At 46.7% G+C, this 25247-nt stretch overlaps 1 protein-coding gene across 1 annotated transcript in view; it reads right to left on the bottom strand.

Moving 5' to 3' along the window:
- The window catches only part of PRORP (protein only RNase P catalytic subunit), a 56708-nt gene that overhangs the window by 31186 nt on the left and 275 nt on the right, over positions 1-25247 (bottom strand). The window contains exons 2-5 of the mRNA XM_068160360.1: positions 23350-24752; positions 20624-20671; positions 19228-19360; positions 5444-5551 (exon numbers count right to left, since the gene is read on the bottom strand). Coding sequence (XP_068016461.1) covers positions 5444-5551; positions 19228-19360; positions 20624-20671; positions 23350-24347 — 1287 coding nt within the window. The 5' untranslated portion in view covers positions 24348-24752. The remainder of the gene's footprint in view (positions 1-5443; positions 5552-19227; positions 19361-20623; positions 20672-23349; positions 24753-25247) is intronic.

Below are 25247 nucleotides of genomic sequence, written 5' to 3'. Positions count from 1 at the left end.
CACTCCTGAGTCTCCTCTTCTCCAGGCTAAGCAACCCCAGCTCCCTCAGCCTCTCCTCATAGGGCTTGTGTTCCAAACCCCTCACCAACTTTGTTGCTCTTCTCTGGACTCATTCCGGCACGTCAACCTCCTTCCTAAACTGAGGGGCCCAGAACTGGACACAGTACTCGAGGTGTGGCCTAACCAGTGCAGTGCAGTGTTCTGTTGTTGTCAATACTTGATGCAACCACATAGTGAGTTGTACCACGAAACAGATCCAGTATAAAACAAACCTGGGAAAAAAGGGGATTGAAATTACAAACCAAGAGTGCCATGTACTAAAGAAACTGCCACAGACTATTCCTGTAAATCTGCCAAGTCAGTAATATTCATTCTGACTTGCTAAGTAAGTGCTGCTGGCTGTGAGGACTGAAGTTACCTGGGGCTACTGGAAATCACATGCTGAGTTTTGCAGAATGCCAGAGCACTTTGGGAATTCAATGAGTAAAAATCATTCCTTCAACTTCTTTTTTTCCTTCTCATTCTTCAAGATACTTGTGCCAGGTCCACACAACCCAGCCCCTTCCCAAGATGCCTACGGAATGTGAGGAAGACGTGAGGAAGAAGTTCGTCACCATGAGAGTGGGGAAGCCCTGGAATGGGTTGCCCAGGAGATGGTTGAGGCCCCGTCCCTGGAGGTGTTTAAGACCAGGCTGGATGAGGCTCTGGCCAGCCTGCTCTAGTGTGGGGTGTCCCTGCCCATGGCAGGGGGGTTGGAACTAGATGATCCTTGTGGCCCCTTCCAACCCTGACTGATACTATGATTCTGATTCTGTCTGAATAGAATTACAATTCACTATGACTTAGCTAGAGTTGATCTTCAGCAAAGCAGCTGCAGTTCTTAAAGCTAAATGAGAAAGTGGAATATATTTAAATTTACCACCAGCCTCCCTCTCCCCCAAGTCTGGAATGCATTTAAATGACCATATTATTGTCACACAAATCTTAGGCCTTCTCCTGTGTTTTACAGTGCCCTTTATGTTGCTATTTTCTCTAAATCACATAAGGGATATGGTCCAAAACTTAACAATTTGCACATGGTAACACTCACAGTGTGTTATAAATGGAGAGTAACAATACCTTTTTGTATTTCAACTATTGCTGCCCACTGGAACAAAAACTGTTACAAAAACATCCTGAATGGGTCTAGAAGCTGTGGTCATGAACCTCTGAGAAGAGCACTGACTGCCTTGCACCTAGAGACTTAAAATAATGTAGCTTTTTGACAAGTAAAACACGGGCTGGGCAGCTTGCAACATAGGTCCTTGGCAATACTGCTCCTTTAGTATCTCTCAAGTCAAACAGAAGAGGTCACTGAAGAGTCACAGCATGTCCCTCTTCAAAACGGGCTAGTCCTGCTGTCCTAGCCAGCCAGCTTCATCTCAGCTGCCTTCAGCCTCAGCTTTTCCACCCTTCTGCTTCTGCCTCCAGATTCTCTTGCATTTGTTTCTCCCCTCTGTCCTCTCAGTTCTGCACACAGAAGGGTTTAAAATAAGGCAGGCTGTGAATGGCCCAAACCTGCCACTCCACATTTTCCATTCATCTGCCTCTGGTGTGAGGATAGCAGCCTCCTAAGGAGGCTGGTTTCTGACAAAGGATAGACTACATTGTTCACAGAGGTCAGCATTTGCAGCAACACCAGGAAAGCAGCACAGGCAGAGATTCCTGTGGCCTTCCCTTCCTTTGTCTGGAAGAAAAGTCTGGAGACAGAAAAAAGGATTTCTCTTTTGTGGGTTTGCTCTTGTGGTTGTGGGGTGTTTTTTTTCCTTTCTGTTTTTAGCAGTGTAGGGAAAAAAAAAAAAAAGAGCAGAAAAAAGAACACATCCTTCTTGCCAGAATTATCTAAAATATGAATAAAGCCACAATCCTTTCCTGACATGTCACAACACAGGGGCTCAGCCATGAAGAAATAAAAACCCAGGATTTTCTAGCATCCAGCATGACCTCAGCATGAATCTCACATTTAAACAACATTTCCAATTGGGAAAACCCTGTGAACTGTAAAGTTAATACTGTAAAATGTGTATAAAGACATCTATCACAATGACTAGTTTAGAAGTACCTCAATGATTAACATTTTTTGTGCCTGACAAGATGCAGTAATCATTAACAGCAACATAGCTGATGGGGTGAGCTCAAGTTACTGTTGTGTTTTGCATGAAGGAAACCCTCCTCATCTGTAAATACCTGCAATTCAAGACCTGTCTCTATATGGAACAACCTAAGTGGAAGGCTGATGCCTCAATATAGTCCTTCTGGAGCTCCCTGGCATCAAGGATCCCAAAGTCTTTCCAATACAGCAGGAACACACAAAGGCAATTTATGCTGCTCAGCACAGTAACATCTCCTAGTCAGATTTCTTATCATCAATCAGCAGTTATTATCCATCAAAAGTAGGTAGGATATTGGCTCCATTGCCTCCAGCTGCTACAGACCATTCAGGATGCTGTTCAGAGTTCCCACAATGGGACAGGCATGCACTGAGCAAGGATGTTTATCTTCCCCCCACTCTGGCATCAGAGATCTGTCCTTCCACATCTTAAAACAGTGTACCATTATTTAGAATAATAAACCTTTATTTAGAATAAACCAAACCAGGTTGGAAGAGACCTTCAAGATCATCGTGTCCAACCCATCAACCAATCCAACCCACCTAAACAACTAACCCATGGCACCAAGCACCCCAGCAAGTCTCCTCCTGAACACCTCCAATGATGGTGACTCCACCACCTCCCCAGGCAGCCCATTCCAATGGGCAATCACTCTCTCTGTATACAACTTCTTCCTAACATCCAACCTAAACCTCCCCTGGCGCAGCCTGAGACTGTGTCCTCTTGTTCTGGTACTGGCTGCCTGGGAGAAGAGACCAACATCCACCTGCCTACAAACTCCCTTCAGGTAGTTGTAGAGAGTGATAAGGTCACCCCTGAGTCTACTCTTCTCCAGGCTAAGCAACCCCAGCTCCCTCAGTCTCTCCTCATAGGGCTTGTGTTCCAAGCCCCTCACTAACTTCGTTGCCCTTCTCTGGACTCGTTCCAGCAAGTCAACATCCTTCCTAAACTGAGGGGCCCAGAACTGGACACAGTACTCGAGGTGTGGCCTAACCAGTGCAGTGTACAGGGGCAGAATGACCTCCCTGCTCCTGCTGGCTACACTGTTCCTGATGCAGGCCAGGATGCCATTGGCCCTCTTGGCTGCCTGGGCACACTGCAGGCTCATGTTCAGCCTACCATCGACCAGTACCCCCAAGTCCCTCTCCACCTGGCTGCTCTCCAGCCACACTGACCCCAGCCTGTAGCTCTGCATGGGGTTGTTGTGGCTGATGTGCAGAACCCGGCACTTGGATTATATGCTGCCTGGGATTCTTCTCAGATAATCATCACTTCCTCCCCCGTCCCATCTAAACAACTTGTAAACTTCCTTTTCTATTTCTATAGCAAGGAAAGTACCTTCCTCATGAGCCAGCATCTCATGAAATTTCACAGTGGCTCTCAAACAAACATCTTTCAGGAGGTTTATTTAACCTCCCTGTCTAACCTGCTTTTATCTACATATATGAAAACATATCCTGCTTAAGCCTAGTTTTCAAGTGGTTCTTAGAACAAGAATATATTTGTTGTAATTGCCAGAAGTAATTTCAAGAGCATGAAAATGCAAATTTTGGCTTTGGCATACAGGTGAGCAGCTTCTTCATGACTTCCAATTTAAAGTCATATTTGATTGACACAAGGCAAACCTTAAGCCATTTCTTAGTGAAGTGCTAAAAGGAAGCACCAGGAACTCTCAAAAACAGGGGCTGGTAAAAAAAGCACAGGATTAGTCTTCCACAAGTCACCAAGTGGGAAGAACTAAAGCCAGTTGTAGCTGTCTATGTGAGAACAGGACTGTCCTAGTTGTGAGCCACGAGCTGCCCAGGACAAAAGGACAGAAAAGATATTTTACCCCTCCCAAGGAGTAAAATAAAAATGTTCCACACTGGACTGGAAGGTTAAATGGAAATTCTATTTACAAAGATATACAAAAGGTATTCAGGTAAAAGGAAGAGAGTGATTGTCCACTGGAATGGGCTGCCCGGGGAGGTGGTGGAGTCACCATCATTGGAGGTGTTCAGGAGGAGACTTGACAGGGTGCTTGGTGCCATGGGTTAGTTGTTTAGGTGGGTTGGATTGGATGATGGGTTGGACATGATGATCTTGAAGGTCTCTTCCAACCTGGTCTGGTCTATTCTATTCTATTCTATTCTACATTTACAAATCAGGCTCAGTTCTTCACCTGGGCCTACCAGGCCAGAGCCTTCCAGAAAACCTCCACCCCACTCAGCCTCAGCAGGCCCAAGAGCAGCCAATCTGCTCCCCACTAGACCCAGGCCTAACACAATCTTCAACAGGCCCAGTGGTGTAGCTAAAAATTCACTGCCAGCCAATCCAGGCAAAAGCCTGTACCCCAAAAACCATAAAGATAACAGCATACACATCCCAAGAAGGAGAGAAGAGGAAAAATTGGCTGCACACTCCCTTAAATGGAGAGATAGAGGCAAACAGAATAGTATAACAGAATACAGAATTAGGCAGGTTGGAAAAGACCTTCAAGATCATCAAGTGCAACCCATCACCCAACACCATCTAATCAACTAAACCATGGCACCAAGCACCCCAACCAGTCTCTTCCTGAACACCTCCAGTGATGGTGACTCCACTACCCCCCTGGGCAGCCTGCTCCCATGGCCAATCACTCTTTCTGTGAAGAATTTCCTCCTAACATCCAGTCTAAACCTCCCATGGTGCAGCTTGAGACTGTGTCCTCTTGTTCTGGTGCTTGTTACCTGGGAGAAGAGACCAGCCCCCACCTGGCTACAACCTCCCTTCAGGGAGTTGTAGACAGCAATAAGGTCTCCCCTGAGCCTCCTCTTCTCCAGGCTAAACAACCCCAGTTCCCTCAGCCTCTCCTCACAGGGCTGTGCCCCAGACCCCTCCCCAGCTTTGTTGCCCTTCTCTGGACATGTTCCAGCAACTCAACATCTTTCCTAAACTGAGGGGCCCAGAGCTGGACACAGTACTCCAGTTATGAGCCTAGCCATATGGGACCAAATTTTCCACATGGTAGATCTACTCTGTTCCTCCCAGTCTCTCTTGCTATGAAAACATATATAGTTACTCAGTGTAAATTCTTAGGAAGTGAAATTATTATCAATGCCTTACAGCTAATAGAGTCAAGTATGGAAGAAGAATCTCCTTTCCACTGATCATTCTTTAATTTGGGAAGGGCAGACAACTTTCTGAAACTCACTGAATGTGCTGCAAAACCATCTGGATCAGTTTCTCGAGAGGACAAGTAATAATGAGGCACTAATTGGTTTACAATCAGCATACACAAAACTCTTCATGAATATTTAAGCAGCACTTACATTTTCACACTGTGTCTGTCTGGGTTTCATGTGGGAGACATTGAGCCCATCAATAACAATATCGAATGGAAGTCGATTCTCCACAAATGCTTGGAAGGCTTCAAATTCCTGAAAGAAATCAACAGACTTTTGAGTTTAACAGGAAGACATTCCCTTCACTTCTTATTAAACAAAATAAACAAAGCCTAAATGGCTACCTGTCATACCAGGGGACCTGGACAAGGTGGAGAGGTGGGCCCAGGTGAAGCCCATGAGTGCTGCACCCACACCGGAACAATCCTCACTATCAATAGAGACTGGGGGAGGAGGTGACAGAAAGCAGCCCTCTGGAAAAGGACTTGGGGGTGCTGGTGGATGAGAAGCTGGACACGGGCAAGCAGTGTGAGCTTGCAGATAATCACATCCTGGGCTCCATCAAAAGAAGCTTTGCCAACAGATCCAGAGAGGGGATTCTACCACTTTGCTCTGTTGAGACCTCGGTACTCCGAGTCCAGGTCTGGAGCCCTCAACACAGGGAGGACATAAACCTGACTGACCTCATCCAGAGGAGGGCCACGAATATGATCAGGGGGCTGGAGCACCTCTCCTATGAGGACAGGCTGAGGGAGCTAGGGTTGTTCAGCCTGGAGAAGAGAAGGCTCTGGAAAGACCTAACAGCAGCCTTCCAGTACCTGAAAGGGACCTGTAAGAAGGCTGGAGAGGGCCTGTTTATGAAGGCCTGCAGTGATAGGCTGAGGGGCACCCGTTTGAAATTAGATAAAAGGAGATTTAGATGGGATACTAGGAAAAAGTTCTTTACAATGGGGGTGGCTGAGCACTGGAACAGCTTGCCCAGAGAGGGGGCTGAGGCCCTATCCCTGGAGATATTCCAGGTGAGGCTCAATGGGGCTCTGCATGACCTGATCTAGTTGAGGATGTTCCTGCTCACTGCAGGGGGTTGGACTACATGACCATTAGAGGTCTCTTCCAACCCAAACCATTCTGATTCTACAAAATCTCTCACTTTTCCCTCATTGGCTACATTTTACTTGCATATGTGCTAAAACAAACTCAAACTCACTTCACCAGAGTTGGCAAGCGAAGGGACAGAACTTTAAAAGCACATGACTCATAATGCTGAGGAACCCCAGAGAAGTGTTGCAATACAGTGCAAGACTTCCCACAGCAGCTGGGGCACCAGCAGAACATGCAGTGCCGCAGGGTGCTCACAGGAGGCTCCAGAGGTATCCTGCTTCACATCATGTACAAAAGAAAAGGGAATTTAAAACCCCCCTCACCTGATTTCACTCATTGCCTAGCTGGAAAAATAGGGGAAAGCCAATTATGCAACTGTTAGAAATGATTCAGTGCACCTTCTACTAGGAAAGCTTATCTTTGCAAATGGACACCAGTGACTGGATCCATTTGGAAGTGAGAGCCTGCCATAGCAAACCCATAATGGAATTTATCTGCATGTGAATAATTAAAGACACTTAAAGCAATTTTTTTTTGTTTAACCACTAGTGTGTGGATGGCTGAAGTCCATTTGTATCTCAGCAAAAGCAAAAACCAGCCTCCCAAGTTTTGGTACTCCATACCAGCTGGATGACTCATGCACTATTTCACCCCCATTTTATACTGGTATGTACTGGTACTGCGACAGAAAGGCATTTCTACCTTCTGCCTTCCCTCAGCCATGCTGCTCCTAGCCTTGCCACCTCCTCTACTGACACAAACACATTTGTTGGCACAAGGAGAAAGACTGATGAAGACTGAGGATAGGATAGGATAGGATAGGATAGGATAGGATAGGATAGGATAGGATAGGATAGGATAGGATAGGATAGGATAGGATAGGATAGGATAGGATAGGACAGGACAGGACAGGACAGGACAGGACAGGACAGGACAGGACAGGACCAGGTTGGAAGAGACCTTCAAGATCATCGTGTCCAACCTATCATCCAACACCACCTAATCAACTAAACCATGCAACCAAGCACCCTATCAAGTCTCCTCCTAAACACCTCCAATGATGGTGACTCCACCACCTCCTCGGGCAGCCCATTCCAATGGGCAATCACTCTCTCTGTGTAGAATTTCTTCCTAACCTCCAGCCTAAACCTCCTCTGGTGCAGCTTGAGATTGTGTCTTCTTGTTCTGGTGCTGGTTGCCTGGGAGAAGAGACCAACCTCTGCCTGTCTACAACCTCCCTTCAGGTAGTTGTAGAGAGCAAGAAGGTCTCCCCTGAGCCTCCTCTTCTCCAGGCTAAACAACCCCAGCTCCCTCAGCCTCTCCTCATAGGGCTGTGTTCCAAACCCCTCACCAACTTTGTTGCCCTTCTCTGGACTCGTTTCAGCAAGTCAACCTCCTTCCTAAACTGAGGGGCCCAGAACTGGACACAGGACTCAAGGTGTGGCCTAACCAGTGCAGTGTAGAGGGGCAGAATGACCTCCCTGCTCCTGCTGGCCACACTGTTCCTGATGCAGGCCAGGATGACATTGGTCCTCTTGGACACCTGGGCACACTGCAGGCTCATGTTCAGCCTACTGTTGACCAGTACCCCCAGGTCCCTCTCTGCCTGGCCGCTCTCCAGCCACTCTGACCCCAGCCTGTAGCACTGCATGGGGTTGTTGTGGCCAATGTGCAGAACCCAGCACTTGGATGTGTTACCATTGAGCCACCATTCACTGAGTCAATCAACAGCCTTTAGCCTGCACTGGTTCCCCTGTTCAGGTCAGAGCAGAGAGTTTCATCCTGGCACGAAACTTCAGCCAGGACATGGAACAGGAACGAGACTGGTAGCAAGTGAAACTACTGACATCACCTTTCCACATAGGTAGCAGTGACTATGCTAACTTATTGGCTTGGGAAACCAGAGAGATTTATCACTCAGCTTGGGGTACTGCAGCAAAACAAGAGCTAGAGTTTGGTTTTAAAAACCCAGAAGTATAGGAATTAATGTTTGAAGCAGAGAGGAAAAAAGACTGGGTTTGTGTGGCCTCAGCTGGTCTGGCAAATTTAATGGGGGGTGGGGGGGGAGGGGAGGGAATTTCAACCCACCACAGTTTGCCATTTTAAACCATTAATTTAAACAATAATTAAAAAACTCGAAAGGCCTGGCTTACACAGCCAATAATACCTGAAAGAGCAGGAGTAGTGAGTCTGGAAAGGACTCTTCTCTTAAGAGTGTTAATTCTACTTTCACTTCTGTAAACACGTTTATAAGCTTGTATGGTTTTCTTCCAGTCCCAGTGTATACACAGACTAGGAGCCTCAAAAGCACAACAAAAAGGAGGGGAGGAATTAATTATTGCTATTTACAGACTTACTAAGTTAACTGTGGCAACATAAAGACAAAGCAAAGCAAACAGCTAGACAAGCATGTCTTTTGGTAAGAGCAATTCAAATTAGCTTTCTGAAATCATTTTACTGGCTCTAACAGAGCTAAGGGTACAACAATTTTCAGACCACAGAGAGCTTAGATCAGTTGAGTGTTTTATCTCCAGTCTAAATAGGAACTATGTTGGCAGCTAGAAATAACAATCATGGTATCGCTCAAATTGTTCAACAATCCCAAACATCTGCTCATCTGAATCATAGAATCACCAAGGTTGGAAAAGACCTCAAAGATCATCAAGTCCAACCTGTCACCCAACACCTCATGACTACTAGACCATGGCACCAAGTGCCACATCCAATCTTCTCTTGAACACCTCCAGGGATGGTGACTCCACCACCTCCCTGGGCAGCCCATTCCAATGATGAATGACTCGCTCGGTGAAGAACTTTCTCCTCACCTCGAGTCTAAACTTCCCCTGGCACAGCTTGAGACTGTGTCCCCTTGTTCTGGTGCTGGTTGCCTGGGAGAAGAGACCAACCCCTTCCTGGCTACAACCACCTTTCAGGTAGTTGTAGAGGGCAATGAGGTCACCCCTGAGCCTCCTCTTCTCCAGGATAAACAATCCCAGCTCCCTCAGCCTCTCCTCATAGGGCTTGTGCTCAAGGCCTCTCACCAGCCTTGTTGCCCTCCTCTGGACACCTTCAAGTCTCTCAATGTCCTTCTTAAACTGAGGGGCCCAGAACTGGACACAGTACTCAAGGTGCAGCCTAACCAAAGCAGAGTACAGGGGCACAATGACCTCTCTGCTTCTGCTGGCCACACTATTCCTAATGCAGGCCAGGATGCCATTGGCCCTCCTGGCCACCTGGGCACACTGCTGGCTCATATTCAGGTGGCTGTCAATCAGCACACCCAGGTCCCTCTCTGTTTGGGAGCTCTCCAGCCACTCCGACCCCAGCCTGTAGCTCTGCATGGGATTGCCGTAGCCAAAGTGCAGCACTCGGCACTTGGACTTGTTGAATGCCATCCCATTGGACTCTGCCCATCTGTCCAGTCGGTCGAGGTCCCTCTGCAGAGCCTTTCTACCCTCTAATTGACTAACATCTGCCCCTAACTTTGTGTCATCTGCAAACTTGCTGATGACTGACTCAACCCCCTCATCCAGATCAATGAAGATGTTAAAGAGGACAGGGCCCAGCACTGATCCCTTTACTGATCCCTTACTGATCCCTGATACTTTAAGCTGTGTACAACAACAAAACCCCCAGTGCTTCCCCTCTCCATAGGAAATGCCATTGTACTCGAGTGCAAGGAAAGGGCAAATCCTGAATAACAGAGGCTAATACCTCACTTCAGGCTTATGCAACTCTAAGCATCCAGCAGGGTGTTTTGCAACACTGCAAGAGCAGCTCCTAGAGGAGTGAAAACACTCACTTTAAGAGCTTCCTAAAATACAAAGTGATGGGAGTTGCTTTGTTTTCAGCAAGCTTTGTTGGTATCAGAAGAAAAACACAGGACCGAGCGTTAGAGCGTGAGAAATCAAATTCAGCTGTCAAACTGAAATCCTGCCAAGCTGCCTTGCTGGAGCACTCTTATGTCTGTTTGTTGCTATGCCTAAAGGGTTTGAATATTTCCTCCACAGTTTCAAAGCTTGGAAATCCCCTTCTAACCCTAACAAGCAGGAAGGTTTTTCTCAGTCATACCATACTGTCTGTGGGAGCACTGTGTACCCTGGATTGCATACAATTTGCCTGTTCTCTGTCATATGCTGCTGAAATTAACAAATAGTCCAGGAGTCACAAACCTCTGTAGCTATAGCCTTCACAGACACTATCACAAGCAGGAAGGTACTCTCAGGCATATTGAGAAAGGTAGCTGAGATGTGCTCTGTGTTGCCTGTTCATAGTCACAGGATTTGTCCCTGCCTGCCTACATCAGAGGTAGGTCACAAGGGTCAATGCAAAACTCAGACCTCAACAATCCACTTGCAGCCTGGAAAGCCAATCAGATCCTGGGCTGCATCAAGAGAAGTGTGGCCAGCAGGTCAAGGGAGGTGATTCTCCCCCTCTACTCAGCTCTGTTGAGACCCCACCTGGAGTACTGTGTCCAATTCTGGAGCCCCTATGACAAGAAGGATCTGGACGTGCTGGATTATGTCCAGGGAAGGGCCATGAAGATTATCAGAGGGCTGGAGAACCTCTCCTATGAGGACAGACTGAAGGAGTTGGGGCTGTTCAGTCTGCAGAAGAGAAGGCTCCGAGGTGACCTAATTGTGGCCTTCCAGTGTCTGAAGGGGGCCTACAAGAAGGTTGGGGAGGGACTTTTTAGGGTGTCAGGTAGTGATAGGACTGGAAATAGTGATAGGAATGGGAAAAATAGAAGTGGGTAGATTCATATTGGATGTTAGGATGAAGTTCTTCCCCATGAGGGTGGTGAGACACTGGCACAGGCTGCCCAGGGAGGTGGTGGAAGCCTCATCCCTGGAGGTTTTTAAGGCCAGGCTGGATGTGGCTGTGAGCAACCTGATGTGTGAGGTGTCCCTGTCCATGGCAGGGGGGTTGGAACTAGATGGTCCTTGAGGCCCCTTCTAACCCTAACAATTCTATGATTCTATCTGTATTTTAACCAAGCAACTGTTGCTCAAAACCCAACCAATCAAACAAACAAATACAGACCTGACAGAGTAGTATCTTCAAAAGACTGTGGGGGAGCAATGAAACAGGTTGAGACTATACTGGAAGAAAGGAACATTCTAGTGCTGCAGGATGGCCTCATTTTGCTGCATACCCATTTGATGGCAAAGGAGACCAAGTGACCTGAGCAAACCTGAGCAAAGCCTTCGACACTGTCCCGCACCACATCCTGGTCTCCAAACTGGTGACACATGGGTTTGATGGGTGGACCACTAGATGGATAAGGAACTGGCTTGATGGCCGCACCCAAAGAGTGGCTGTCAATGGCTCCATGTCCCAGTGGAGGCCAGGGACAAGCAGAGTCCCTCAGGGATCAGTCCTGGGACCTGTCTTGTTCCACATCTTTGTGGGTGACATGGACAGTGGCATTGAGTGCACCCTCAGCAAGTTTGCTGATGACACCAAGCTGTGTGGTGCAGCAGACACGCTGGAGGGAAGGGAGGCCATCCAGAGGGACCTTGACAGGCTGGAGAGGTGGGCACAAGCCAACCTCATGAGGTTCAACAAGAGCAAGTGCAGGGTCCTGCATCTGGGTCGAGGCAATCCCAGGCACAAATACAGGCTGGGCAGTGACTGGCTGGAAAGCAGCCCTGAGGAGAGAGACTTGGGGGTGCTGGTGGACAAAAAGCTCAACATGAGCTCTCAGTGTGCACTTGCAGCCCGCAAAGCCAATCAGATCCTGGGCTGCATCAGGAGAAGTGTGGCCAGCAGGTCGAGGGAGGTGATCCTCCCCCTCTACTCAGCCCTGGTGAGACCCCACCTGGAGTACTGCGTCCAGTTCTGGAGCCCCTATTACAAGAGGGATGTGGAGGTGCTGGAACGTGTCCAGAGAAGGGCCACAAGGATGATCAGAGGGCTGGAGCACCTCTCCTATGAGGACTGACTGAAGGAGTTGGGGCTGTTCAGTCTGGAGAAGAGAAGGCTCTGAGGTGACCTAATTGTGGCCTTCCAGTATCTGAAGGGGGCCTACAGGAAGGCTGGGGAGGGACTTCTCAGGATCTCAGGTAGTGATAGGACTAGGGGGAATGGAATGAAGCTGGAGGTGGGGAGATTCAGGCTGGATGTGAGGAGGAAGTTCTTCAGATGGCAGGAGGGTTGGAACTAGATGATCCTTGTGGTCTCTTCCAACCCTGACTGATACTGTGATACCTGAACAAAATCCCAGCTCATTACTTGCTATATGAATTGAGACAAGGAGGACTATGGACCACCCCAGAAGATCTGACCCACCCCCAGGAAAGATTCTCTAACACTGAGGTAATTAGGGGAAAGAAATATGTGCTGAATTTATGATGTTTTCATCGAGATCTATTTCTGGATGCCGAGGAAGCAGCTAAGTCTTTTATCCTTCTGCCAAAATACTCTCTGTGCTTCTGTTTGCTTCCATTATCAGAAGCCTCTGATGTGAGAGAAAATGCATGAGAAATCTTAGAAAAATTCCCACTGCCTTTGTCTCTCACCACCCATTTCCCATTTGGTCTCCCCTCTTCCCCTTACTTTCCTTCCTCCCAGATGTTGCCTCCCCTCTAGCAGAGCATATCACCCAAAGAGGGTGACATCTACCCTGAATTAAATGGAGGCAGGAGGACAGAAAGTAAGCAGGATAAAGGCTGCAGCTTGGGCTGCAGTGCTCTCAGTGCACTCTGCCACTGTAGTTGCTTCAACAGCCCACACAAACCATTACCTGTCTTTATTCTATGCTTATTGCAAGACTGTGCAGGGGATCACGCTCTGAGGCTAGTGTTCTCTCTAACCTCCAAACTAATTCTAGCTTTAGCCATAACACTGCAACTGAAACAAGCCCACAGCTAACCTTGAGCTGTGCTCAGACCAGCTCTCCTCTGTCCTTGAGGCTTAGCAGCAAACCTGGCTCTTAAGGCAGTGCAGGATTGTGCCCTACTGAATACTAACCCTATCCTGACAGAATCCAGTGGCCTATATTTAGCAGAGATCTGGGCAGGGGGAGGGAGGGAAACAAACAACAAGAACTGTACAAACCTGACCTCTTTCTGCAAATGTACTTAATTCTAGTTGCAATGCTACCCCTATCATCTACAAGCTAATGGTGATATCCTTCCCATAACAAACAATTAGCCACAAGGCAACCCTGGACTTAGACATCAGTCTGCTAGTCTGCAAAACAGAGTATGTTCAGCACTACCCAACCTAGAACTAGACAAGAGCTACCAGCAATTTTTTTGGCCACTGTTGTTGCAGTCTAGGTAACACCTTTGTCCTTATCTATGCCACCTATAATTTAAGGGTCCAGTTAAGCAAGTGATTCAGGTATTTTAACTCTCAAATACCAACTCTTATCCTAGTCTCAGCCACAGTCCAACACCAACATGTACCCAAAAGGCTACCAGTAAGCCCTTCATCTCTACTACCATTAGCTCTCACTCAATCATAGTGAACTTGTAAGACTCCAAGCACAACTCAAGTTCTCCAGCACTTGCTGTCCAAAATACTAATCCCCAAATACTGCTGCCAGGACCTTCTAGAGCCAGCAAGAACAGGTTCTTCCACCCTTGCCACCCTGAAGCTGCAGCCTACCTACAATTCAGTAACTCATCCCCATCCAAAAATTAGTCATAACTTGCTCAGCTAAGCCAACTCATCCACAAATTACTCATAACTTACTCAGCTAAGCCAGCCTTAGCATTCATCCAACTCTTGGGCCTTGCAGAGGAAAGAAAGAAAAGGATGGGGGAAAAAAACACAAAGGACAAGCTGAAAAATCTGCATTGTCTTTAAGCCTAGGTTTAGTCCTAATCCTAACCCTAACTACAGCTCAGCACCCCTGTATCCCCCTCCAGAACTAACAGAAAACATTCAGTCCAGGCTGGGATCAAGAGCATTTTCACCCTGCCAGCAGAGCTCTTGCAGAAGCTAGCTCTGAATCCAAATGCTATCCAAACTCAACACTAGCAAAGTGACCTCCCCCTGTCACAGACCTTCAGTCATTCCCACATGGGAAGAACCACAGGAACTGATCCTGCCCAGCACAGCCCCCATCCCAGTGCAAGGGGCTTAGCAACAGTTAGCAGCATGCCAAATGTTTGCCCTCCTCTACAGAATGCTTCAATGGGGATCCAATCCCTTTCCTGCAGCGTGGAGCACATGTAGGTGGGAAGGAGCACATGAAAAACCTTCCTTGTTTTCTCCCTTCAGAAAGTTCTTTGCTCCCTGGCAGATTATGTAAAGTAGATGAGGTAAACAGCATGCATAGCCTGGGCTGTGGTACTATCTGGGCACACAGTATCAGCTGTTTGCTGGGAAGGAGTTTTCTCCTCTTCCACTCCTGATCATCTCAGGAGATACAGCAGTTCTAACTAAACTAACCAGTCTCTTTTGTTTTTTCTCCCTGAGCTCAAAGAAGCCATGACATCCAGGTGGGAGATGGACATCCATAATAATCCAAGCATTTCAGGGCAGGTAAGAGTAGCTCACCTTGGAAACAGCTCAAGTATAGGCAATTTAACTGACTCTGACCATAAGCCGAGACATCAACAAAGCAGGTAGAAGAATGAGATCACACTGGAAGCTGAGAGTGAGGGCTTTGCCACATGGGGTTAGGACAGACTATCAGACACAATCTTCTTAGGAGTTTGGAGTGCATAGAGGGTTTGGAAGTAATAAACTACTCCATTCAGAACACAACTGACAAGTACCACAGAGGGCTTTGGGACAAATCACAGAGCTGGGAAACATGCACATGAGAAGGAGAATCAAAGCACGATAGAAAAAGTATCAGTCTAGCTCCTTGGAAACAGTACAACTTCAATCAGTTGCAAAAATAACACTGAGATGAATGGGTCACTTCCTCTTCCTCCTCCAGTCTCAAATTCTAGAAGAATAAGTAAACCCCCTTTACACATCCCAGATCAAGCATGGGGACTTTACATGCCCACAAGCCCATGCCTTCTCGACAGCACACATGCATCTCCCATATGCTTCCTTCCCCCTGCACAACAGTCCTTTCAGGCTTATCAGGGACAGTAGTCACAAAGGGAATGAAATGACTGCATTTATATGTTTGAGAGAAGCACCTGGGAGCAGCTGTAAGATGAAAGTCATCACAGCAAAAGTTGATTCTGCCTCTCAGTAAAGCAGTTGTATTGCCTCGGGCTCAGTGGCATAGTTCCCAATCAAATGCAGCCAGAGTAATCAGGCACCCAACTGAAATCACAGAATCACAGAAAACATCCACTTGGAAGAGACCTCAAAGATCATCCAGTCCAACTTTCAACCCAGCACTAAAGGGTCCCTCAAAGATCATCCAGTCCAACCCTCAACCCAGCACTAAAGGGTCCCTCAAAGATCATCCAGTCCAACCCTCGACCCAGCACTAAAGGGTCCCTCAAAGATCATCCAGTCCAACCCTCGACCCAGCACTAAAGGGTCCCTCAAAGATCATCCAGTCCAACCCTTGACCCAGCACTAAAGGGTCCCTAGGCACCAGGCTCACATGCTGCTGAAACACCTCCAGGGATTCCACCACTACCCTGGGCAGACCATCCTAATATTCGAGAACCCTCTCTGTGAAGAAGTATTTCCTAGCATCCAGCCTGAACCTCCCCTGACACAGCCCTGCCCTTCTCTGAATGCTTTCCAGAACTCACTGTCCCTCTTGTGGAGAGGGGCCCAGAACTGAACAGAATACTCGAGGTGTGGCCTCACTAGTGCTGAGTACAGGGGGATGATCACTTCCCTGTTCCTGCTGGCCACAGTGTTTCCATTATAAGCCAGGATGTCATTGGCTTTCTTGGCCATCTGAGCACTGCTGACTCATACTTAAATCATCATATCGACACTGGTACTAAAGGAGACAATCCTGTTACAAGAGTTTACTTTCTACAGCAGACTGCAGGTTTGCAGCTCACTGTATTCTATCATCACATGACATTCTAATAGACCTGTGCATAAAGAGCTGACTCAATGTCCAACAGGTATTTCCCTATCAGAGATAATCAGCTCCATAGTTCATGCATTACAGCACAAGAGACTCCTGCTGGGGGATCCTCAACAGCCTGTTCCCCTGAATGATCACTTCATTGCAAGGAACACAGATGCACTGAAGAAAACTAGTTAAGAGAAAAGAAGGAATAGAAAGTTAAAGTTAAAGTGAAAATGTTTTCTGTTTGAATTGCAGCTTCTAAAACAAAAAGAAAGATGACTGACTGGAAAATGGAAACACCCCCCCCCCCCCCTTCTCAATTATAGTTGCTTGCATCCTATTTTCAATTTCTTCACCTAGTTTCCCTTCTGGAAACCCCTGGCTGCAGGAGAAGTCACACAGTCTGGCACACCTAAAATGGGCAGCATATTTTCATCACCACACATCTGGTTTCACAGCATAGAGGCAACTGAAAAGTCCCAAAGCTATTTCTGGAAATCTCTGACATGTTGCAACTGTTTTGCCTCCACTCCTACATCCATGTTCAAAATCCACTGAGAGTGCAGGCTTTAAGCTATGCAGCCAACAGTAAATACACCAAGTTCATCTCCATTCACCTTTCCAGTGACTGCTTGCTGATATGGAACTGGATCACAGGATGCTAAGGTTTGGAAAGGGCCTTTGGAGATCTTTGACTCCAATCCCTCTGGCAGAGCAGGACCATAGAATCTAGTGGAGGATGCAGAGGAATGCATCCAGATGGCTCTTGAAAGTCTCCAGAGAAGGAGACTCCACAATCTCACTGTGCAGCCTGTTCCAGGGCTCTGTGACCCTTATAGTAAAAAAGTTCTTCCTCATGTTAAGGTGGAACTTCCTGTGCTGCTGGTTACATCCATTGCCCCTTGTGCTATCACAGGGCACAAGTAGGCAGAGACTGTCCCTTCCTTCCTGACACCCAGCCCTCAGATATTTATGTACATTTATTAGATCCCCTCTTGGTCTTCTCTTCTCCAGACTAAAAAGCCCCAGGGCTCCCAGCCTTTCCTCATAAGGCAGTGCTCCAGTCCCTTAATCATTCTTGTAGCCCTCCATTGGAATCCCTCGAGTAGATCCTTGCCCCTCTTGAACTGGGGAGCCCAGAACTGGACACAATATTCTAGGTGGGGCCTCATTAGGGCTGAGTAGAGGTGGAGGAGAACCTCCCTCAATCTGGCAGACACACTCGTCTTAATGCACCCCAGGATACCACTGGCCACAATGTCTGTGTCTGCAGAAAGGCTGAAGAACTGGACCTGGCGTCCTCTCCTGTACCTGCGGTGCCAGCGGCAGCCAAAGGACACCAGCGCCTACAAAGGCAGAGCGAAGCCGCCCTGTGATGTGCCGTGGGCTCCACCTAGCGGAGCGCAGCTTCACTGCGTGCCGCCGATGCTCCTGAGCCACCCGGCCCCACGCACAGCCCGCAAGAAACACCAGCACCTTGCAGCGGCTGGCGGTCATGCCCGCGCAGACATTTACCACGACCTTTGAAAACATGTGACAGTTTATCTTTAAAGTTGAGGGGTAGTTGGTTGGCTGTGAAAGCTGATGGAAGGAAATGTCTGGTTCTTTATTGTTTCTGGTAAAGAGCTGCACAACTGAAAAAAATCAATCCTTCTGCACATCAATGGAAGCTTCAGACATGATACTGAACTTAAAACACCAAAACCTCTGCTTTTTTGCAGGCTCAAAACACTAGATGTCTTGCTTTGTTTGGTTTACTGGGTTTAGCTCTATATTTAAAATTCAGGTTTTGAGGGAATAAAATATTTCCATACCTTTTAAATTCTGTAATATAGCCCCTCAAAAAAAACATACATTTAAATGATTTCATTATCCATTAACAGCTGACTGGAAATATAAGAATAAGGCCAATACAAAAGATGTCAAGATTTAGACACATCCAAGTGCCGGGTTCTGCACATTGGCCACAACAACCCCATGCAGAGCTACAGGCTGGGGTCAGAGTGGCTGGAGAGCAGCCTAGTAGAGAGGGACCTAGGGGTACTGGTCAATGGTAGGCTGAACATGAGCCTGCAGTGTGCCCAGGCAGCCAGGAGGGCCAATGGCATCCTGGCCTGCATCAGGAAGAGTGTGGCCAGCAGGAGCAGGGAGGTCATTCTGCCCCTGTACACTGCACTGGTTAGGCCGCACCTCGAGTCCTGTGTCCAGTTCTGGGCCCCTCAGTTTAGGAAGGAGGTTGACTTGCTGGAACGAGTCCAGAGAAGGGCAACAAAGTTGGTGAGGGGTTTGGAACACAAGCCCATTGAGGAGAGGCTGAGGGAGTTGGGGTTGCTTAGCCTGGAGAAGAGGAGACTCAGGGGTGACCTTACTGTTCTCTACAACTACCTGAAGGGGGGGTGTAGACAGGCAGATGATGGTCTCCTCTGCCAGGCAGCCAGCACCAGAACAAGAGGACACAGTCTCAGGCTGCACCAGGGGAGGTTTAGACTGGATGTTAGGAAGAAGTTCTATACAGAGAGAGTGATTGCCCATTGGAATGGGCTGCCTGGGGAGGTGGTGGAGTCACCATCATTGGAGGTGTTCAGGAGGAGACTTGCTGGGGTGCTTGGTGCCATGGGTTAGTTGTTTAGGTGGGTTGGATTGGTTGATGGGTTGGACATGATGATCTTGAAGGTCTCTTCCAACCTGGTCTATTCTGTTCTATTCTATTCTATAAAACACAACTGAAAAAGATGCATAGGACCCTTCAGTATCTAATGGCCTGCTAATACTTAAAGCAGAGAAAAGCAGATTTGTGGTGCTTTCAAAGTACCTGAACATCAATTATGTATTACCTGCTTAGCCAAGGAACATGACAGCATGCAAGACCTACCTGTGGGCTTGTCTTTCTAAAAGGGTCAGTGCCATGTATCACATCCCTTACGATTCTTTCTCTGAGATTATCATACTCCTCTTCAGTGAGGTTGCTGTCCTCCAGCTGATGGTTGCAAACTGGGCACTGTCCACTGCAGTAACAGTGAAACAAGAACAGGAGAGAATAAAGGTTTTCAAATAAGAAATGCCTTCTATTTTACTGCCTTACTGAGAGGCAAAGAGGGGGAGGGGAGGAGGTAACATCAATCAGCTGTGTGGTTGGAAAGGCAAATAATGAAAAATAATTCTTCTAGATATTTTAACTCAAGTTTTCAGACATCAGTTATATTGACTGCAGAGATGGGTCTAGCAACTCTAGTAGAGGAGTTTGGGAACTCAAATATACACAACACAGATTGATATTCTTAAGGAATAAAATATTTTCATATAAGAGGAAAGGGGTGTTTCTTATTTATTTAAGGTAGAAGGAAGTTTCAGGGGAAGTTTAGGCTGGAGGTGAGGAGAAAGTTCTTCACTGAGAGAGTCATTTGCCATTGGAATGTGCTGCCCAGGGAGGTGGTGGAGTCACCATCCCTGGAGGTGTTCAAGAGGGGACTGGACGTGGCAGTGGTGACAGGTTGGACTCGATGATCCTCGAGGTCTCTTCCAACCTTAGTGATACTGTGAAATTCATAAACTCTGTGCTTCAAAGAAAGTAAGCAGAAATTGCCAAGTGTCCTCAAAATTTGTAGGGCTGAGCTTACAACAGTGCTGCTAAATGTCTGCCACGAATAAATGGAACTAAGAAGGCCAGATAGTATGTTTACCATTTGCTAGACAGACATAGCCCTTAAGACTTCCACAGACTGATCAGAATTCATTTGGTTACACAGAAGGCAAGAGATTTGTTATAGCAACACATACTAAGAGTTTTGTTTAGAAAAGTAAGGAAGCCACCAGTGGGATGTTGTATGACTTTCACACTCTTAAAGGTGCTGCCTCTGACAAGATTCCATGTCACCAGAACAGTTTGCTTCAGGAAATCCATGAATGTTTTTAAACAAAAATTGATGATAAATTCTTACAGGAAATAATAGGACAGGAATGAATTTTGTAAAGAGACCTCTATAAAACCTGTCCCAAGTTTTAAAGCAAGAAGAATAGTTTGTATTACAGGAAAAGTGTTGTCATTTATGATTTGGAAGTGTGTATCATAGTATCAGTCAGGGTTGGAAGGGACCACAAGGATCATCTAGTTCCAACCCCCCTGCCATGGGCAGGGACACCCCACACTAGATCAGGCTGGCCAGAGCCTCATCCAGCCTGGTCTTAAACACCTCCAGGGATGGTGATTCTGTGATGAAGAGAGAATAATCAAGACAGCACCTCACTTTTAAACAGAACATTGCATTTACCTGTCTTTAATACTGGTCAGGTGTCCCCTCCAGGTCTCTCCTGGTATACTAGAATGTACACAGGGAAAGATAAATCAAAACATTAGACTCTTACTTAAAATACCCAAATTAAAGATAAAGAATAATTTCACTTTGGTCAACATTTAGATATAAAATCATCTACCCTGCAAAGACTCACACACAATTTAGCATAGCTGAAAATATTAGACAAAGAACCAGCATTTAACAATGTGCAGAGAATTAACACCATCAACCTCCTCAGCCTATGTTGTTCCCAAATATTACAAGTAACCAGGCTCCACTGGCAGTTTTTCAGTTGCTGCCTTACACATCCATGAAGTACCACAGAAACCAGACGGGAAATGAGAAATCAAGATTTCCATGCAGATGTCATCCTGAGAAATTAAGAAACACGTGCTCATACCAAAAGCCTTTTTGACTCCACATCGTCATCTTCATCACCACCACTACCAAAGCCACCATCATGCTGGTGTAAATATTCCTTCTTGCCCACAACATGCAAAACAGGATAGGTTACCTATGCCAACATGCAACTGCAGATGCCTCTCCCTTTACCACTAGGTTTATCACTGCACACTCCACAACCATGCATGCTGTGGGCTTTGGAATAAGCAGCCTGCTGCTGCCCTCTTTTCCCCTTTCTCAAGCTACATTTAGCAGTTCTTTAGTTTTCTCACAGACAACAGAAGGTAGTGTGAACCTTTGTTGCACACTCAGATCCCTGTATTGGATCTGGCTCTACTCACTACTAGAAGTCACTGTAGGGCTGCTCGGCAAGGAAAATTGAACCTTAAACTAACACCTATTCATTCACACTGAATACCTCACTTCTGTGCTTACTTATTGGTTTCCTTTGTCAGCAGAAGATACCTCCCAGACCACATAGTTTTGGAAGACTAACAGTGCTAGTAATTATCAGATTCCATTTCTCTTTGGGAACTCCACATAAATGGCATCTTTATTTTCAGCTACCAGCATAGAGACTGGATGTTAGGAAGCAGGTCTTCACCATGAAGGTGGTGAGACACCGGAACAGGCTGCCCAGGGAGGTGGTAGAAGCCCCATCCTTTGAGGTTTTTAAGGCCAGGCTGGATGTGGCTCTGAGCAACCTGCTCCAGTGTGAGGTGTCCCTGCCCACGGCAGGGCAGTTGGAACTACATGATCCTTGAGGTTCCTTCCAACCCTAACAATTCTATGGTTCCATACACAAGTACAGCACAAGCAACTGGGACAGACAGGTAAAGCTGAGCATTTTGTGTTAAGTTCACAAATAAAATGTCAGAAGGAACAAGAGATCATCTAGTCTCATCCCTCTGTTAACAACCTTGTTTCTTCTTCATATTTGAAACACTACTGCCTTGAGGAAAACACCCAACATTGATTCTAAAATAGGAGTCTACCACAGTGTTTCAGGAATTGTTCTAACAAACACACTACTAAAGGTTCAAACAGGAGTTTGTCCAGCTTCAGCTTGCAGCACTGGTTTGCCACTCTATGAAGACAATATACAGTTGTTCAACATACTGCAGTCTTCTTGCCAAGGACTTAATACTACATTGAGCTTCCTGCACACACAGTGCACACAGGCAGGTAAGTCCTTCTCTGCTCACTGGGAAGACAGCACCCCACAGCAGATTTTCTCCCAAGGGAAGCCTATTCTGCCCACTCCCTTGCTGCACCCAGGAAGGAAAACAACTAGGGCACAGCAGTACAAAACAGTCTAATAATGATAGTGCATTCCCACAGCCATATTTTCCATGCAAGCAGACTAACTAGTGAAATAGTCATGCAGTTCATATAAATCATAGTATCAGTCAGGGTTGGAAGGGACCACAAGGATCATCTAGTTCCAACCCCCCTGCCATGGGCAGGGACACCCCACACTAGATCAGGCTGGCCAGAGCCTCATCCAGCCTGGTCTTAAACACCTCCAATCAAAGCTTTTAGTTGACAGGAGTCATAGGTGGACTGAGATGTAGCAACACGACAGACAAGCAGTGGGCTCAAGTGAAGGACGCTGTGCCTGTGCAGCATTAACTACCTGCGATTGGTAGAGTCTGACCATCACTACTCATGAAAACTGCAACCTGCTAAATGCTGTGCTAAAACTAAGAGCCTTCTCTTAAGATTATTCATCTCTTATTATTCTATACTAAGACAGTGTTTAATCTTCTCCTAACCCAAGCTAAATTTGCTGCATCTTTCCTTTAAGGAGAGAAACAATCTCATCTTCAAATAATTGACCACTTCTACACTCCAACAGATTACAGGAAAAACCCTAACACCTTGTCAGTATTCCTCATATATCAACCTCAGAAGGAGATGAAGTTGGACGTTTTAGGAAGCCATGACACATCAGGGTTTCCTACTTTCTGTTCCAATGAGTAATATTTAACAGACAATTTTTTTTTCAAGAACAGGTGAAATCAGGAAGAACTTTCTACTGGCCAGCCTGGTCTAGTGTGGGGTGTCCCCTGCCCACGGCAGGGTGGTTGGAACTAGATGATCCTTGTGGTCCCTTCCAACCCTGAATGATACTATACTATGATACTTCTGCACTAATTTGGAACCAAAATAAAATACAGCTTTTCATGCTGTCTCTTGTGGAGAAGCAACAACCCAAATAAGATGATGCTAATCAGACTTGATCTGTGAAATAATGTGAATCCCATCCTCATGGAGCTTGCTACTGAAACGTTATTTACCTTTCAAACCATAGCTTCACACTCTGCATAAACGTTTTGTGGGGGTATATTTGGTTGTCTCTCAGATAAAAGAGGATACCAAACAGCTCTTTTTGTAACTCTGCACCTTTCATACCCCTGCTAGAGTCAAAAAAGGCCTGCAGGACATCCAAGGTTGGGACCAAATCCTTATCCAGCATTTCACGGTAAAGTTCAAACGCGAGGTTCATTTCTCGGTGCCGGCTGGCTGCTTTGATACAGGATTCATAGTTTGCCCGTGAGGGAATCATGATCTTTTTGACTTCTTCCAGAAGAGTCAGAGCCATTCTCCATTGATCTGAATTACTCATCCCCCTGATAAAAAGGTTGTAAGCCCCATTTTCTAAAATCTTAAATCTGGTTTTCATTATATCGTACACATCAAGGATTTCTGAAGTCTTCCCCTGCTGGACACACAATGCCAGGTACTTCATCAACAAACTATATGCAATGTCACCATGACTCTTTGCCACATGGGTCAGCAAGGACTTGGCCACATCGATGGGGCTGTTGTACCTGACCATACTGTTAAGCATCACGTCTTCAAATATCTCAGGTGATGAAAAGCTTTCCCTCAGTCTGTTCCATTCCTCAGCCTGCAATGGCTTTTCTGGAGGCTGTATGGTGGTAAACCTATGTCTATTCAGAACTTGACTCACTAACTGCTTCTTTGGAGATGTCACAGAAGAAGAGTGGAGGTTCCCTTCAGCTATTTCCTTAGTCTCCTCATCCCATCTTCTTCTTTCTTCAGAATCAACTTCAGACCTCTTCTTGGTAGCAAAGTCATTGGTTCCTTTAGGATCCACCGGTAATGCAGTCCTGGAAGATGTCACAAAACTGAAATACATAAACTTTTCCCTGTTGGGGATGCTGAAAGAGACAGCCAACAGTTGTTGACATCTTGAAATAGGCCAGAACATACGACACTTCCATAGCAAAGCCTGAAAACCCTGTTGACTAGTTTGAGAAAAGAGTGCCATCACAAGAAGAAATTATTAGCTCACTCTATCTACCAAAGTAATACAATGGAAAATAAACTTTGCATGAGGGGCATTTATTATAAAAGGCCAAGGGCTATCAAGTTGTGTAAGGTTCTGTTGCAAAGTGCTTGTTCTATGAGTCCTTTCTCTCTCTCATGAAAGCAAAACAAGGTAAGACATGTTTTCATAAAAGAATCAAGCTCTTAGACTGTGAGAACATCCATCTGAAACGAGGGTATCTTGGTAGAGAGGATGCTTTTCAGGCTTGCAGCTTGTCATTCCTGTGTGTTGATTACAGTAGAGATGAGTAGCGAGTATGCTGTACACAGGCGACTCTGGCACAGCTAGGCACAAATCCTGGGGTTTTTTCTTCCTGCCTTCATCCAAGACGACTCAGAAGAGTTCCTAAAAATAAAAATGACACCCAAAAAAATCGTAACTTGCTCTGTGTTTTCCTGTCATATTTACATTCACATGCTAGCAAACACACAGTTCAAGAGATCTCAAGAACTTCAGGTGAGGAATCCTAGTCCTGACCCCTCGGGCAATCTCAACGCGAGATTCCTGCCTTGGCTCCCTCACACCTTTTTTAACCTGGGGCAAACTTCTCGTTTACCGTTTTATTCGTTTCCCCAGTCATAAATCCTTGGCAACGCCACTGCCAACGAGGCACAGCAACGCCACTGGCAGCAATTACAGTACACGCGAACGTCAGGAGTTTCACCGCAGCCGGGCAGGCAGCGGGCGCAGCTGACGAGGAGCGCCCCGCAGGGCCCCACGTCCCAAGCTCGGTGCCCGCCGCCGCGTCCCCCCACACTACAACTCCCAGCGTGCGGAGCGGCCCTACCCTCACAGCGCACTGTCTACTGGGAATGTTTCTCTCTCTTCCCCTGTCCCCTC

This window comes from Melanerpes formicivorus, unplaced genomic scaffold (genome assembly GCF_026170545.1).
Source record: "Melanerpes formicivorus ecotype bairdi unplaced genomic scaffold, bMelFor1.0.p_v2 SCAF_49, whole genome shotgun sequence".
NCBI lineage: Eukaryota > Metazoa > Chordata > Aves > Piciformes > Picidae > Melanerpes > Melanerpes formicivorus.
The sequence above is the reverse complement of the archived record's forward strand: the minus strand, read 5'-3'. Positions and strand labels throughout refer to the sequence as shown.